Genomic DNA, 15,008 nt, shown 5'->3' with positions numbered 1-15,008 from the left:
CAGACCAGGCTTCTAATAGAGACCTGTGTTTATTTGTCAAAACGTGCAGCCACACCGGGCCAGTAAACGGGACGGGCGTCTCTGTTATTATAACGGTTAATAACATTCTCTGTTGGTGGCAGTAAGAAGGAGAGAGACGTGCCGGCAGACTGTAGAACAAACACGCTGTTGGGTTTAAGTTGCTAAGAGAGTAGAAACTAAGGCTGCGTTCAGACTGCAGGCTAAAGTGACTTAAATCTGATTTCACACAGAATCTGATCTCTTCCAGTTCGGATTTAAGCCACTTTCCTTTGTGGTCCAAATCAGATCCAGGCCTGAAACGCGGCGTCAGTCTGGACGTCAGATCGGAGTTCATGAGACTCTGACGTCACTCTAGAGCGACCGTCGTCACAATGCAGAGCTAGACGGAGCCACGGTGAACGCAAAAATCTCCACAAAAGCCGTAATTAAACACAAATTAAACATGTGGCTCTCTTTCTCCTCGTCCTCGATATCATCTGCTCACAGATTCTACCGGAAATCAACTTAAAAATAAAACGCCAGGCCTCTGTTGCCGCCATGTTTACAGCGTGCTGCGTGTGACGTCACATTCTTCCGTGGGCGTCGCCGGTTCACACTGTAAGTCTGAGATGAGCCAAATTAGAATAAAATACAGTCAATCAAAAATAGAAATAAATCATAATTTAGTTATAAGGCCTGCAGGGTGAACGCAGTCTCTCTCAGCGTCCAGCTAAGTTTCTCATGAGCCGACCTCCAAACGGCAAACTCAAGGTTTGAGCTAAGAACCACACACTCACACGTTTTCAGATCTCACAGAATCTCGCGTGATCTGGTTGACCTTGTGTGTGTGCTGTGTTTTGCACACAAAAACAAGGAGAATCAAACTGTGGACGAACTTGAGGCTGAAAAGAGGGAATCAGCAGGTTTATACATTTTATAGAGCAGAGACACAACACGGCGGGGACGCTTCCCGCTCAGCTCGCTCTCATTGGCTGCAGCGGAGGCTCCCTGATTTCAAATCACCAATATTTACGATTCGAAATCGAGGAGCCTCCGATCCAGTCGGCGACCATAAAGCCCTCGCATTACAGGATCATTTGGGCTGATGATCTCTCAACTGTCAGCGAGGCGATTTATCCTCTAGTGTGCGGCCAGCATTAGCTGTGAAAGTAAAAGTTGTAAAAAAAAAAAAAAAAGTAAATTAAAACGCTGATGAGGCACAATGACATTATTTAGAGGGCGGGGCCCAGCAGGTGACTCTTTACATTCAGGTCAAACCCAGTTTCAGATTATAAACTGTCTTGACCTATTAACACTGAAATAACGTAAAGAAAATTAACTACATGAAAGGGTTAGATTGGGATTATCAACGGTGGCCATTTTGTTGAACCTTGTTGCATATTTCCACGCTCACTACCTTCCGATACCTCAAACTGTGCTCTCAGATCAGGACTTACAGACTTCACAGATCATTTTCTGCTCACTGAATAGTTTTGTTTTGTTGCCGTCTCCAGCACATCTGACTCCACGTGAAGCTGAAGCGCGCCTCGCTCAGGGTTTTTTACTTCTGGAGAACATCTTCCCTTACACCGCCAACATGGCTGACAGTAACCCCCCCACCCCCACCCGGCGAGGTCGACCTCTGCGTACGTGCTGCTCCGGGTTGAAGGCCTGCAGGGTCTCCGAGCGACATGCAGGCGGTTGATTGTACAAACTGGAGAAGTGCAAACTGTTCCAGACATTCAACACAAAGACACAATAAAAATGACTCCATTCCCCACTCTTCCATTAAGACTAAAAACTAAAATAAAGCTACTGAAAAGTGGGTTTGGTTTGATATTAAAAGCGCTTCCTTTGGAAACAAAAAGACTAAAAACAAACAGGTTCAATGAAGACCAGTATGGAAGAATCTCTAACCTGGAAGAACAACTCGCTGCGTTTGAAATACCTGAAAAACGAACGAGAGGCGCTCGAGGTTTTCTCGTCAAACTGCGTCAGTTTTGAGGCCGAGTCTCCGAATCAAGAACTCCTCAAGTTGTTCAAATATTTCAAACGATGATGGGTTTCAAAGACAGAATGAGGTCTGAGTAGAGTCTCATACTCATACATCAGATCCGCTACCTGTAGGGGGCAGTCTGGAAGTGGGTGAAAAACATTACCGACCCCCCCTATTTGTTTGTTTATTGTGGGCTTAATGGAAAACGGGGAGGAAACAAAAGTGTGATATTTCTAAGAAACCAGTTAAAGGTGCAAACCGCCGCCCCACATCACCTCTGAGGCTTTCAGTCAAGGACTAGTTTCAGTAAGGGACTGTCGGGACAGTAGGAAGGACTTTAGCGAGAGACCCTCCGTTAAGAGCGGGACTTTAAATAAGGGAGTGTCAGTCAGCAGCACGACGATGAGTAAGGGACCGTCAGTCAATAATATCAGAGTTTAAAGCTGTATAACAGAGACAAAACAATAAACTATCAAAATACGAAATAAAAAAAAAAAAGAGGTTATATTCCGGAAGCAACGTTTCGTTCAGAGTAATGTGTTGTTAAGCGTTGGTTTTTAGTTCCAAACTACTCCCCCCTCCCCACGGAGACTAGCGGGTCACAACAGCTGCCTTTTGATTATATATACACACACACTTGTTTTATCGATTTTTCCTTTTTCTTTGTTTTTCCTAGAAAACGACGCTATCCGTTCTCCTCTCCAGCCGTCCCCCTCAGTGCCCCGGGTTGGTTCTCGGATCCAGAACTTTACAGAGTCTCCAGACAGAATCAGACGGAGTACAAGCTGCGACAGTCCTGCCAGCTCTGTGTGACGCTATCCTATCTGAAAACAGTGTAAAATCGTCTAAACCTCCACGAACAGCCTCCTCCACCTGGTGCTGACTCAGGTGCTCTCCGTCAGTCTACCGAGCATTCAGCCTGTTCATCAGCCCGACCGATCAGCTGACTCTTTCGCTGACGACAGTCCGTGACTCTACAGTTTCTTCTCGGCTGGGGCAGGGCACGGCCGACTGGGGGACGATGTCTCTGAGCTCCCTGCCCTCACCCGCCGCCTCCGGCTCCGCCCGGAGCCTAGCCCTACCATCTGCCCCAGGGACAACACCGACCCCGGCCCCGGCTACTCCCGGAGGTCCAGCAGGCACGGAGCTGGGAGGCCTCGAGGTGCTGTTCGATCCTCTTTCTCCTCCTGAAACCTCTCTGCTTTCTGACGCCATGACCGGCTCCCCTCTCCCCTCCGCCCTGACGCCTTGCACATTGACCTCTCGGCTCGGCAGCAGGCTCCCTCGGCCGGGCCGCGTGGTGCTCAGATCTTGTGGCTGTTCGCTCTGGTTCTGCTGAGCGGGGACTGTGTTGGTCCTGGATAGGCTGGGAGATGGTCGGTGGGATGACAGGTGCTGTACGTGGGGCCTGGTGAGCTGAGAGTGGGGCTGGGGTCGCGGCTGTGTTTGAATCCGCTGAAAGTGTGGTTGTGCTTGGGACGGGGACTGGGGTGGCCGAGCCTGGGAGGGAGATTGTCTGGGTTGTGGTCTGTACTGAGTCTGGAGTTGGTGTTGTGATGGGTGCCTCGTCTGCACTTGATGCCTGGGTTGCAGGTGAGGTTGAGGCTGGACTGGGGTCCTGGACTGTGGTTGAGGCTGAGTTTGGGCTGGGGTCCTGGACTGAGGTTGAGGCTGAGTTTGGGCTGGGGTCCTGGACTGTGGTTGAGGCTGAGTTTGGGCTGGGGTTCTTGGCTGAGTTTGAGGGTGCATTTGCGCAGGGGTTCTGGGCTGCAGTTGAGGCTGAGGTTGGGCTGGGATTCTGGACTGGGATTGAGTCTGAAGTTGAGCCGGAGTCCTGGCCTGGGGTTGGAGTTGAGGCTGCAGTGACTGCCGGGTCAGGGGTTGAGATTGCTGTTTGAGCTGGGTTTGGGGTTGAGACGGGTGCCTGGGCTGGGTTTGAGGCTGGAGTGCTGTAGGGGACTGGGTTTGTGGATGCGGATGCCTTGTTTGTGATGGATGAACATGCAGGATGGATGGGGACTGAGGAGGGTGTGACTGAGGTGGAGCATGCTGAGCCTGAAGCTGGGTTCGGTGTTGGCTTGAGGAGTGGACAGGCTGTGGCTGGGCTTTCTGGGGGGAGGCCTGGGGCTGACTGTGGGTTTGGGGAGGTTGTTGGGGCCGTTGCTGGGGCAGGACGTGCCTAGTGGGAGAGGGCTGGGATGCTGGGTATCGAGGCTGGGCTTGGGGCTGGCTGGGACTCTGGCTCTGGGGGTGCTGCTGGGAACGGGGCTGGGGCTGGTGGCGCGGTTGAGGAGGAGGATGCCGAGGTTCGGGCATGGATTGGGTCGTAGACTTGGACTGTGGTCTGGGAGGAGCTTGCTGGGAGTGTTGGGTGGTGAGCTGAGGCACAGTCTGGGACTCGACTTCAGGCCTGGACTGGCTGGAGGGTGGTGGGTGTCCAGAAGCTGGAGGAGGAGGAGGCGGCTGATCAGGGGAGGCAGAGGAATGTTGGTGGCGGTGGTGGTGGTGGTGGTGGTGGTGATGGTGATGGTGGTGTTTGTGGGGAGGCCGGTCCTTCCTTTTGTGGCCTTTTGAGCTAATGCTACTGCTGCTGCTGCTACTCCTTCCTCCTCCTTCTCCCTCTCCTCCCTTATCGCCTACATCTTCACCTACTTCCTCTCCTCTGCTTCCTCCATCTCCTGACGCTATTCCCGTTTTCTCCTTGTGCTTCCGCCCTTTATGCGTCTTGTGTCCATACGACTGGCTTTCGTCTGAAGCAGTGGGCTGCTTCTGTGATTGTGACTGGGTCTGCTCAGAGGGGGCGGGCCGAGGATCTGAGGTTGTAGCTCCCTCACCTTTACCTCCCTCCCCCTCTACAGGGACCCTTCTTTCAGTCTCGGTTGTTGTGGCCACTGGAGTCTGAACACTCTCCCTCTCTTCCACTGTCTCTCTCGTTTTGCGTTTTTTGATTGGCAGGGCTGTTTGCTGGACGACGGGTTTGGTGGAAGACTCCTTGGCTGCTCTCCTTTTGGCCTCGGCAGCTAAAATGGCAGCTGCGGCGTAGCTCCCAGCTGCCGAGCTACCAGAGGCTGATGCCGAGGATGTGGACGCTGTGGCAACCGATGCTGCCGCTGAGGCCGAGGCTGGTTTCCTGCCCCGTTTCTTGGGGGCGGTCTGTGGTGGGGCTGGAAGTTCCTGTTCGGATTTCCTCTTTCTGCCGGGACGGGACTTGGGCACCAGGACAGGAGACACCACCTGCAGGATTACCACATCAACAATTAGCATTAGCATCACATCGTTTCCACATTTAAAGAAAACGTCAGTGCCCCTGAGTCCAGGTTCTGCTCGAGGTTGCTACCTGCTGTTAAAGGTAAAGCTAGTGGTGGGAATTACTGAGTTTCTGTAAATGTTACTACAAAGAGTACGGTCTTGACCTGCTCTGTATGAAAAGTGCAATGAGATAACGTCTGTTATGAATTGGCACCTTGGCCACAAAGTCCACAAAACCTGTTAAAGGATACCCTTTGGGACAAGATCCTATGTCTTCTCCAGGTCTACAAAGCACATGCAAAGTGGACTTTAACTGTAAACAAAACTGCCCTGTAAACTGGACAATTGCACAGAGATTTAATTGCACTGGATACTGTAGTTGTACTCCTGCTTGTATCCTGCGCAATTCCAGTATCATAAAAATATTTCTTTCATCGCCCGATGGCGTTACCAGTCAAGATGAGCAGCTTGTCACAATCTCGGAAAAAGTCCTGAATCTCCTTCCAGAGTCCTTCTGAGGCTTACTGGATGTTTTTCCAACTGTCTTTTCCCACATCCAGACTCTACTGATTCATAAGTTCCTTGGGCTTAACAACCCAAGAGAGTACGGCTCTGTCCAAAACCCGAGAGAGTAGTAACAGAGCCCTCCCGAACCCAACATACATGTCCGAACCCGACCCGAGCCTGACGCAGTTGATGTATGACAACACCAGATAGGTATACCAACCAAACCAACGTGACCGAATGTGACATTTTTGTCCGAAACCGGCCTGACTCATCGAGCTCCGACGTTCTTGTTGTCATTCTTGTTGACTTAATAATAAACTGCCATTTCAGAGTTGGATCGTTCTTTCCACAGCTGTACTGTAAGTACTGCCATTTGTCCTGGCTGTGTCACACTCAAGAGTTGCAAAGAACTCTGTCGTCCAGCAAAACGTTTACAACCGCAAACAATTTTGTATTGAAGCACCTGCTAAAGCAGCTACGCGGAACTCTAGAAAGAACCTCCGGCAGCTGCTGCCAGTGAAGCGTCCACTGTGCAGGAGAGAGTGGCGTTAATCAGCGTTCTGTGTTTTGTAAAAGCGCTGAATACTTCTCTTATAAACACATGTGCAAAACAGTAACGTTCTGAAGTGGAGATATTTTTTTTATCTCAGACAGTGGCGTTAAAAAACATTTCATGCTTCGTAAAAATCATCCTTATTGATGCTGTTATGTTATGCGATTAGCTAAAATGTCGGGAGGGTCCTGCTTTGTTTTTTATTATTTTTTAACCAGCCCGTATGATCCAGCATCCTGTGGTCTGAGAGGCTGTTTCCAGTTCGGCTGCTTGTTGCCTCCTCAGTTTAATTACTGTTCCAGTAAAGTGGACTCATTTCTAAAATGCACTGCTGAACAGGTTTCCCGTCACTTTTAACTTCTTAACATTCCTGGAAAAATCATGCAAAACGCCTGTTCAAGGCACATCCAAAGTAGATTGGATGTAATTCTTGAACCATTTGGAGTATCTGCCTGGTTTTGGGCTTCTCTGAAAGAAACACTCTGGAGTGTGACAACACAAAAGTCTGAACGGGACTTATTAGCTGGAAAACACTGTATGGCCGCAGCAGAAAGTTTAATTTTCATACCAATACCATGAAAAATGACTATTTTCCACAGGTTTGTCTGTCAGCGTATTTTTTCTAAAACAGCCCCGCCCCCTGGCGGCGGGCGGCTGCTGCTGCTGCATCGCTCCGTATCAGCCGGCAGCTCGACGCAGACGCAGCGCCGGCTCTGGTTGGCTGCTGTAGGCTGTGAAAGGGACATGTGAGCTCCTATTGGATCGGATTAGCTGTCGGTTGAAAGGTCAGAGTTCAGCGGCTAATTTGAATACAAGATATCGTAGTTGTTTACAATTAGATCAGAGTTATTACGGTTATAATGACGCACGAGCCGCGTCTGCCGAAAGATATGATGCGATGCGGCAGCAGTGCCCGAGGACTTACTGATGGATAAATGTGTTTTGGACTAAATGTTTTTACTGGATTGGATCGTCTGGACCTTTGACAACGGAACAAAACCGTTTTTGTTGGAATATAATCGATCGGTGGATTAAGTTACTGTGAGTCGCGTCACTTTTGCTTGTACTGGTTGATCTGACAGAAGCGCTGATTGGATGCGCTGTGGTGACTGTATCTTGAAATGGTTTGCATTGGTCGAATCATGAGGATTTTAGCTCTCAAACGGTGGATCATATGAGTATGAAGTAACATAGCAGCTGTGTGCACAGACCGAAAGCTGCTGCCGGGACCTGACGACCCGCGGGCTGGAATGTTAAGAGGTTAAGGACGGGGTGCCGTGGTTGAAAGTAACTGTAATGGAACGAGCAACGTGACTATTTACTTTAAATACCCAGTAATAAGTAAAGTAATATTAATACTTTTTAAATGAGTAATAAGTAAAAAGTAAGTCATTACAATTTCTGAGTAATTTGCCCACCAGTGCTGCTAGATATGCCACATAAACTGCTGCTTTCTGCCCCTGGTTGGGCATCTCGGTGCCGACGTTGCACAGAAGCCCGTCTATACAACCCAAGGCCTTAAACGTCCGCTGTAGTGGGAACTAGGGGGGTCTAGGTTTGCCACCACAACAGGCACCACTGACCTTCAGGTCACCACTCGGATCAGGCACCTGAGGGTTTTGAATTTAGCCCGCAAAGATTCCATTTCCAAACCCTTCCATGGGACGCACTGAAAGTCCTTTTAAAGGTAGAAGTTTAAGGTCTGGCAGACAGGCTCAGATCTGCCACATGTTCCCAGTTCACCCTTGTTACAAGTCTGGATTTACCAAATCTGGTAACCAAATTTGGACGAAACGCGCTCAAAGGTCAATTTACAGAGAGGACCCTTCACATTGAATTTTATTTTGCTGCTTGCTGAATTGGAAGAAGCTGCGAAGGAAAAGTCTATTTAGCTGCTTGGGTTATCGCTGCGATGGATCACTGACTGAATGACGGACTGGTTATACCTTTGAGGCAGTGGAGGTGGTGCCAGTGGAGGACTCTGCCTTGCCGAAAGGCATTTTGACCAGAAGTTTTCCCGGAGTTTTCTCAACCACACGCTTCATTGCGACGCCCTCTGTAGCCTGCCGCATCTTCCCGCTGCCTACACAACCAGAAAGACAAATAAACACAAAAAACTGAAGACAACCAGAAACACTTGATTTCAGTTTCACCATCTCAGTTTAATTTTTTGTGCCCGAGTACCTTTGGGCCGCCCACGGCCTCGCCCTGATGGTTTCACCACCTTCGGTTTCTTGGGGGGACGCCTCTCACGGCGGGAGGGGCTTCCACGTCCCGTGACAGTGAAATCAAAATCGTTGGGGTCGGTGGTCGTGTCGCCGACCTTCTGGAAGTAGGCGATAAGTTCCACCTTCGATCGGAACGCCTTTCCCTCCGAGCTGAAAAACAACAATCATCGCTAACACAGTGCCGTCACATCCATGAGAACGGACGCAGCATCAGCGGTGGGCGTGGCTTACTTGATCAGGTAGACATCAAACTTCCCCGCTGAGCGTCCGGACTTCCTCTGTTTGAGTTTGCGGGTCCAGCCTTCGGGCAGTGACGGGTCATCATACAGCGGCCCGCGATCCCGGATGATGGAGCGGCGCTGCCTGGGAGACTCACTGCCGGCAGCCGACTCTGATCCCGGCTCCTCTGAGGGGCCCGCCACCGGCTCCGACTCCTGCAGGATTGAAGTGACGTGAAACCGGCTTCTCATCCCGAACACTTTCATTGCACTGAATTAGTGCAGATTGTTTGGTAGGTGATAAAACTCTGACTCCTGCCAGCACCTGTCTTTACCTGTGTCTGTGGCTCCGCCCCCGCCTGTGGCTGCAGCATGGCTGCTGGAGGCGTGGCCGTAGCTGTGGTCTCCGCCCCCCCGGTCAGCATGGCGGCGCTCCCGGCGGGCCTTCTTGGTTTTACTGTGGGACCTGTCTCTCTCTCTCGCGGGGGGCTGAGGCTCGACAGGTCCCTCCTCACCCTCCTCCCTGCGAAAAAGAGATGACATCATGCCCGTTAACATTACATCATCGATGACGTCACATGGCCACACAGCGGTTTGTCACGCCATCCTTTCCGATGACAGGGGGGTAAAATTCATGGTGACGAGATGACAAACACGCCATTTACACTAGAGCCCCACCGATATGGGATTTTTAAGAACGACACAGATTTTGATATTTGAGGATTTTGGCTGCGACTAACGATAATTTTGATAATCAGTTAATCTGTCGATTATTTTCTTGATTAACTGATTAGTTGTTAGTCCAGAAAATAGTGAAAAAGTCGCCCAGCGTTTCCTAAAGCCCAAGCTGACGTCCTCAAATGTCTTGTTTTGTCACGACCCAAAAATTTTCAGTTTCCAGTCACAGAGCAGGAAAGAAACCAGGAAATATTCACATTTAAGAAGCCGGAATCAAAGAAGCTGGACGTTTTTTCTTTTTAAAAAAGGACTCAAAGTGAATAATCGATTATCAAAATAGTTAATTTAATAGTTGACAACTAATCGTTTAATCGACCGACCGACCAGCTCTATTTTAAAATCCGATATATTATTTTTTCTTCTTCTTTTCGCCAAGAGGGGAGTTGCAGGACGCCCTCTAGTGGACAAACTATGCAACTACAAAACTCATAACATTTTTAATTGTCATTTATCAGCTGTTAAAAACACTGATAACGATTTATCGGCAAATAGCTGACGTCGGGCGATAATATCGGTCGGGTATTAAACTGCGTCAGAGTATTCAGATTACTTTATTGTTGTTTAACAAGTAACGCGTTAGTTTAGCAATTCAAGTAATCAGTTATTTTGTTACGCTTCTGATGTCACAAAAACACACAACCCTGTGTTTTTCCTTCTGTTCTTGGAGGGCAGCTACTGCTGGTTGTGTCGGCGCTCAGCTAGCGAGACGGCAGGGACGACGGCCTTTTGTAAAAGTCAGTAGCTAAAAGCTTTGATCTTGTTACCTGTCTTATACGCCTTTAAGGATATTTTATTCTGTTAACATGTTTAAACGTTTATTAAATACATCATGGATGTAAAAAAAAACTAAAGAAAATGCTCAAATTAAAGTAAATATAAAAGCTGTCGTACTTTATTATGAAAGAAGTTAGCATAGCCCTGATCGATCCAAACTCCATTCAGACAACAAGCATTTTAAAAGTTGCTTGTCATCTTGCTGACAGAGCTGACAAAGCAAGAAGTCATATGTTAAACAAATCGGCATCATGTTATTTCAGCATCAGTTTGATCCGTTTATTGCAAATAAATCACAGCAAACTGTTTGTTTTGGGTTCATACAGCTGTTTTAATGGCGAGTTGTGAACACCAGAAGTCAAACTCGATAAACACAACGTGAATTTTATGTGAAACTGTCATAAGTGGCGGAAACATTGTGCACCGTGCCGGCTGCACAGCTGAGAAACGCCGCCGCTCTCCACATTACAAATGCAGGTGTTGCTTTCATGTGTTTGGTGTGAGACGCGTTCCTGCGTGGACGAATCTTAGTTTGAAGCAGACGGAGGCTTTCATGCCACTGACAGAGTCCCTGAACGCACCGACAGGAAGTTTTCAAGCCAGCCTCCCTACTTCTTCACACTTCAGTCATCGTGTGAAGCCGCAGAAACCGTCAGAACGTTTCAGCTCTGAAACCAGCAGCCGTCTGATCGCGGTGGCAGTAAACAGGAAGTGATGTTTACAGCAGCAGAGAAGCAGCTGATGTTCCTGCTGAAACAGTCCGACAGCAGCCTCCCTGATCACCGTCATGTTTCTGCGAGCTTCGCTTTGTAGAATCCAGCTGCTTCTTATTTCTTCAGATCATTTTCATTATTGATTAACCTGCTTATTCTTCCGATTAATCGATTAATTGTTCAGTAAAAAATAAAATGAAAAACACTCCTCACATCTTCCCAGAACATTGTCCTATTAATTATTAATGGATGAGATCAGTGATTGATAATTGGACTCATCATGTGGCTCACTTAATTTTACAGCTGAAAAAAAGAGTCAATTCAAATCAACTGGCAACAATCAATTAACAATACCACTTTTTACATATTATATTTTAGACATTAAAAGATTAAATGATCAGTCCATGGATCCATGATGAAAATAAGAGTTACGAGCCGTATTATAACCCTGGCAGACACTGTTTATTGATACTATGCTCATCCTGACTGAATCAACACAGCTGCAACAGCTGATTGATTAGCTGATCGGAAACTCTGATAATTATTAGTTAAAAGTCGTATTTCAAGCAAAAAAAAAACAATGCAAAAACCTTAAACACGTTTGTTATTCCACAGAAAACGAGACCTGGTCGCCTTCGGCAGCCATTTTTCACCGCCGTCAGACAGTGATCAGTTAGTTCGGCAGATTAATCGATAAAAAGAATTGTTAGTTGCAGCCCGAAAACAAAACAACGTCTACGTGCAACTTCTCGGTTACATCGTCCTGCTGCGCTTTGATCAGTTCAACAATAACGATCGTCTAAAATTTTACGATACCAAGAGAGTACCTTGAGTTAAAGGCCACCTGTTGTTTGTTGGTTTTATTATTATTATTATTATTATTATTATTATTATTGTTGTTGTTGTTGTTATGGACGAGCAAGGTGACCAGTTTTCTTTTCTTTGTTATTGTTTGAAATAACTGTTTTATAAAAATATCGGAAGCTTGTATCGGATCGCTGCTCGTCCTGATCAGGTCGTCCAGAGGAAGGACGGCGGCTCGGCAGGTGTTTCTGTATTTAAATATGAGAGGAGGAGTGAAATAGTTTACTGATCGCTGTGAGCTGTGGAAACAAAATTTAAGTCAAGTCTTTGATCCGTTTGTTGAACTTCAAGAAGAAGAAGAATTTTATTAACTTTGGATCAACAGATCTTGAAGAACTGAATTGAAAGATCTCCGCGGGTGCTTTTCCCTTTGGCGGTGAAAAAGACAGTAAGAAACGCGAAACGAGTCAAGAGTTAAACGAGTCACCGAACTACACTAAAGATCAGACTACATCTGAGAACAGCAGCCGGACAAAAGAATGAATTGATCTGATAGAACGCAGCGATCGACCGGTGACGACGGATGTACGCTGCAAATAAAAACGTAGATAGTGTTAACAGGATATCAGGAGGTGAAACTGACGGGAAGCCGAGCTTGCGGTGAGAAACTTACAACAGTGACGAACACGTGTGAGACCGCAGCCGACGGCGTTGCAAGAAAGGAAGAGGCGGCGTTCGGCTGCGAGTGAAACCAAACAGTCATTTTCCCCGATCTGGTTAGATAAAGGATTGAATGCAGTACTCGTTTGACTGGAGAAGTTTCGTCGGGCCCTGACTGCAACACAAGTATTCTTTATCTGCCGGTCTGAAGATGTGAAACTAGAAGAGAGGACGAAGATTAAAGGAAAAAAAATAATAATAATAAAAACATTAATTTGTGCAGCAACATGTTTTTTTTTTCTTGCTCTTGTTTGTGACCTCAGGACCCTCAGCTTCACCCTGCGGCCCTTTGTTGGGGTCCAGACCCTCAGGTTGGGAACCTGTGTGTGATGAAGCTGCAGGTGGAGGTGAAGCAGCAGAAACAGGAAGTGAGAACCCCCCCCCCCCCCACACACACACACACACTGTACTCTATAAAAAGGCAGAGTCGCAGGTTCGAGTCCAGCCTGAAGCCCTGACACACTCAGCTGCCTGGCTCAGCGGCACTGAGGCAGCTGGATGCTAATTGGGGTACTAATCTGTTTACGCTAGCTGAAAGGGGGGGGGGGGGGGGTTATATAGCGGGATGTATGTGCGTGTGTGAAGTGGGGGGGTTGACCCGGGTTACTGAACCGCAGTATAAACACTCTGACAGCCCGACTCCTCTCTGTTTATCCTCCTCACATGAAAACACAGTGTTTGCTAACGAGCTAGCAGCATGTTAGCTACCTGCCTGTCTGACGGAGGCGGGTGGACACACCGCCGGTGACCGGGCGTGTGGTGTTTTGTGACGGACACGCCGCCGCCGACCCCCGGCCTGACTTCCCGGGGAGTTGTGGAAGTCAGAGCGGCCCGGCGGCGCACGCAGAGCGGGCTAAAAGCTAAGCTGACGTCCGTCCCTCCGCTCCGGCTACAGCAGCAGCTAAAGTACAGACTTAGCAGTAAGTTGGTGACGTATTCCCGCTAACCCCGCTCCGCCGAGACAGGCCGGGGTAAAAATCAACGCACTTTTACTTCAATAAAACACACGACAGAAAATGGTCGGCGGCGGTCGGAGGCGGCGGCAGCGGCGGCGCTTTAACGGAGGATAAAATGTAAAAGCCCACTTACAGTCTCTCCTCTCCGCTCTCCACGGCGGCCATTTTTATTTAAATAAATAATTTTATATTAAAAAAAAGCCTCCAAACATCTCTGCTCCCTCCTGCTGCACCCCGCCCCCTCCGACTCCATTTCCAACCGCCGTCAGTCACCAAGCACCGCGAGATCTGCGGCGTGACGAGGTCAACACAACACAGCGGCAGGGGCGGCGTAGTCCCGCGAGACTGAGACGTTCAAGGACGCGCTCTGAAGTCTGTAAAAGCAATAAACGCACATAAAAGTTTGATGGAACATTGATAAATCAAGAAAAACAACAGAGTAAATATGGGGTCATCCATACAGGATGGAAAAGTTACAATTAGGATTTAATAAAATACATAAAATAATAAACACAATAAAAAATCAACTAAAATCCATACAAAAAGAATGACAAAGATTTAGGAAAAACTTATGGTAACAAATAAAATGTAGTTAATTATAATGGACACAAACATCTTACTGGTGTACTGTGGTACTAGTGTTTGTGGATACATTAATCTGCTGGATCTAACTATACATAAATACACACATATATACATTAATAGAGGGCTGGGCAATAAAACAATAATGATAACTAGACAATTGGACTTCCTGCAGAAAGGTGCATGTGAATGCTCAAGCTGAAAAGAACTTGCAAAACACTGCAGGAAATGCAAAAGTCTTTAATTCAATTGCATGAAGAAGCTGAAATGCACAAAAACTTGCAAAACATTGCAGAAAATGCAGAAGAGCTGAAATGAAATGCATAATAAAGTATTAAGAAGCTCTATGGCGTTGCAATTCACTGAATAAGAACCTGGAAGTTGAACAGAGATAAAATGCGTTGCTAAAAAGATGAATGTTATTATACTTTCATAAATGGAAGTTGAAATGAGTTAGTCAAAAGAAAAATACATGGAAGAAGGCAGTACATTCTGATTCTGACCTGTCCCCAACGTACCCAGTGTAAATGACACCTGTCGATACTTTTAAATGTCCCGCCCCATCCAGGCTGTGATTGGTCGGTTCACGACAAGTGACATCGATGAGCTACTTTCAGCACACGGCTGCTTGAGAGGCACCGAGCTTCTCTTCTCCCTCGTGTCTCTCCGCCGACAGAGTTTAGCAGGTAGGTGAGAACGGGAACAGGTGAGCGTCACGTAGCGCCCAGAGAACCTGATCTGGAGAGGGCAGAGGACCGGCAGCTTGGGAAAACGTCCCGGGGCGTTCCGGCCCACTTCAAGCACCGGTACCGGTACTACGTAGTAGATAGTGTGGCGTCCGAACAATAATGCTGCGATGATGTGTTGAGAAGAAATCCGCTTGACACTAAAGCTCCAACCCATAGAAGGGTACAGCACTATTCTGAGGTAACAAAACAAGGGGTCAGAGGTCAAATTCTATAGAAGGGTT

The 15,008-nt window shown here is 47.7% G+C and overlaps 1 protein-coding gene across 2 annotated transcripts; it reads right to left on the bottom strand.

Annotated features, from left to right (window-relative positions):
- Window positions 1-2,426: 2,426 nt before the first annotated feature.
- On the bottom strand, window positions 2,427-13,723 carry mecp2 (methyl CpG binding protein 2). 2 transcript variants are annotated; one of them, XM_038722634.1, is made up of 6 exons: window positions 13,590-13,723; window positions 9,087-9,274; window positions 8,765-8,967; window positions 8,490-8,683; window positions 8,252-8,388; window positions 2,427-5,230 (listed from the first exon to the last, which is right to left on the bottom strand). In XM_038722634.1, the coding sequence occupies exons 2-6, from the start codon at window positions 9,174-9,176 to the stop codon at window positions 2,936-2,938; spliced, it is 2,919 nt and encodes a 972-aa protein (XP_038578562.1). In that variant the 5' UTR covers window positions 9,177-9,274; window positions 13,590-13,723; the 3' UTR covers window positions 2,427-2,935. The 2 variants fall into 2 exon arrangements, with proteins under 2 accessions (XP_038578562.1, XP_038578563.1); XM_038722635.1 differs by lacking the exon at window positions 13,590-13,723 and adding an exon at window positions 12,454-13,047.
- Between the last annotated feature and the right edge of the window lie 1,285 nt (window positions 13,724-15,008).

Source organism: Micropterus salmoides, unplaced genomic scaffold (assembly GCF_014851395.1).
Source record: "Micropterus salmoides isolate LMB-PRFRI ecotype aquatic unplaced genomic scaffold, ASM1485139v1 Ms_hic_scaffold_16, whole genome shotgun sequence".
Classification (NCBI taxonomy): domain Eukaryota; kingdom Metazoa; phylum Chordata; class Actinopteri; order Centrarchiformes; family Centrarchidae; genus Micropterus; species Micropterus salmoides.
Note: the sequence above shows the minus strand (reverse complement) of the source record. Positions and strands in the feature narration are given on the sequence as shown.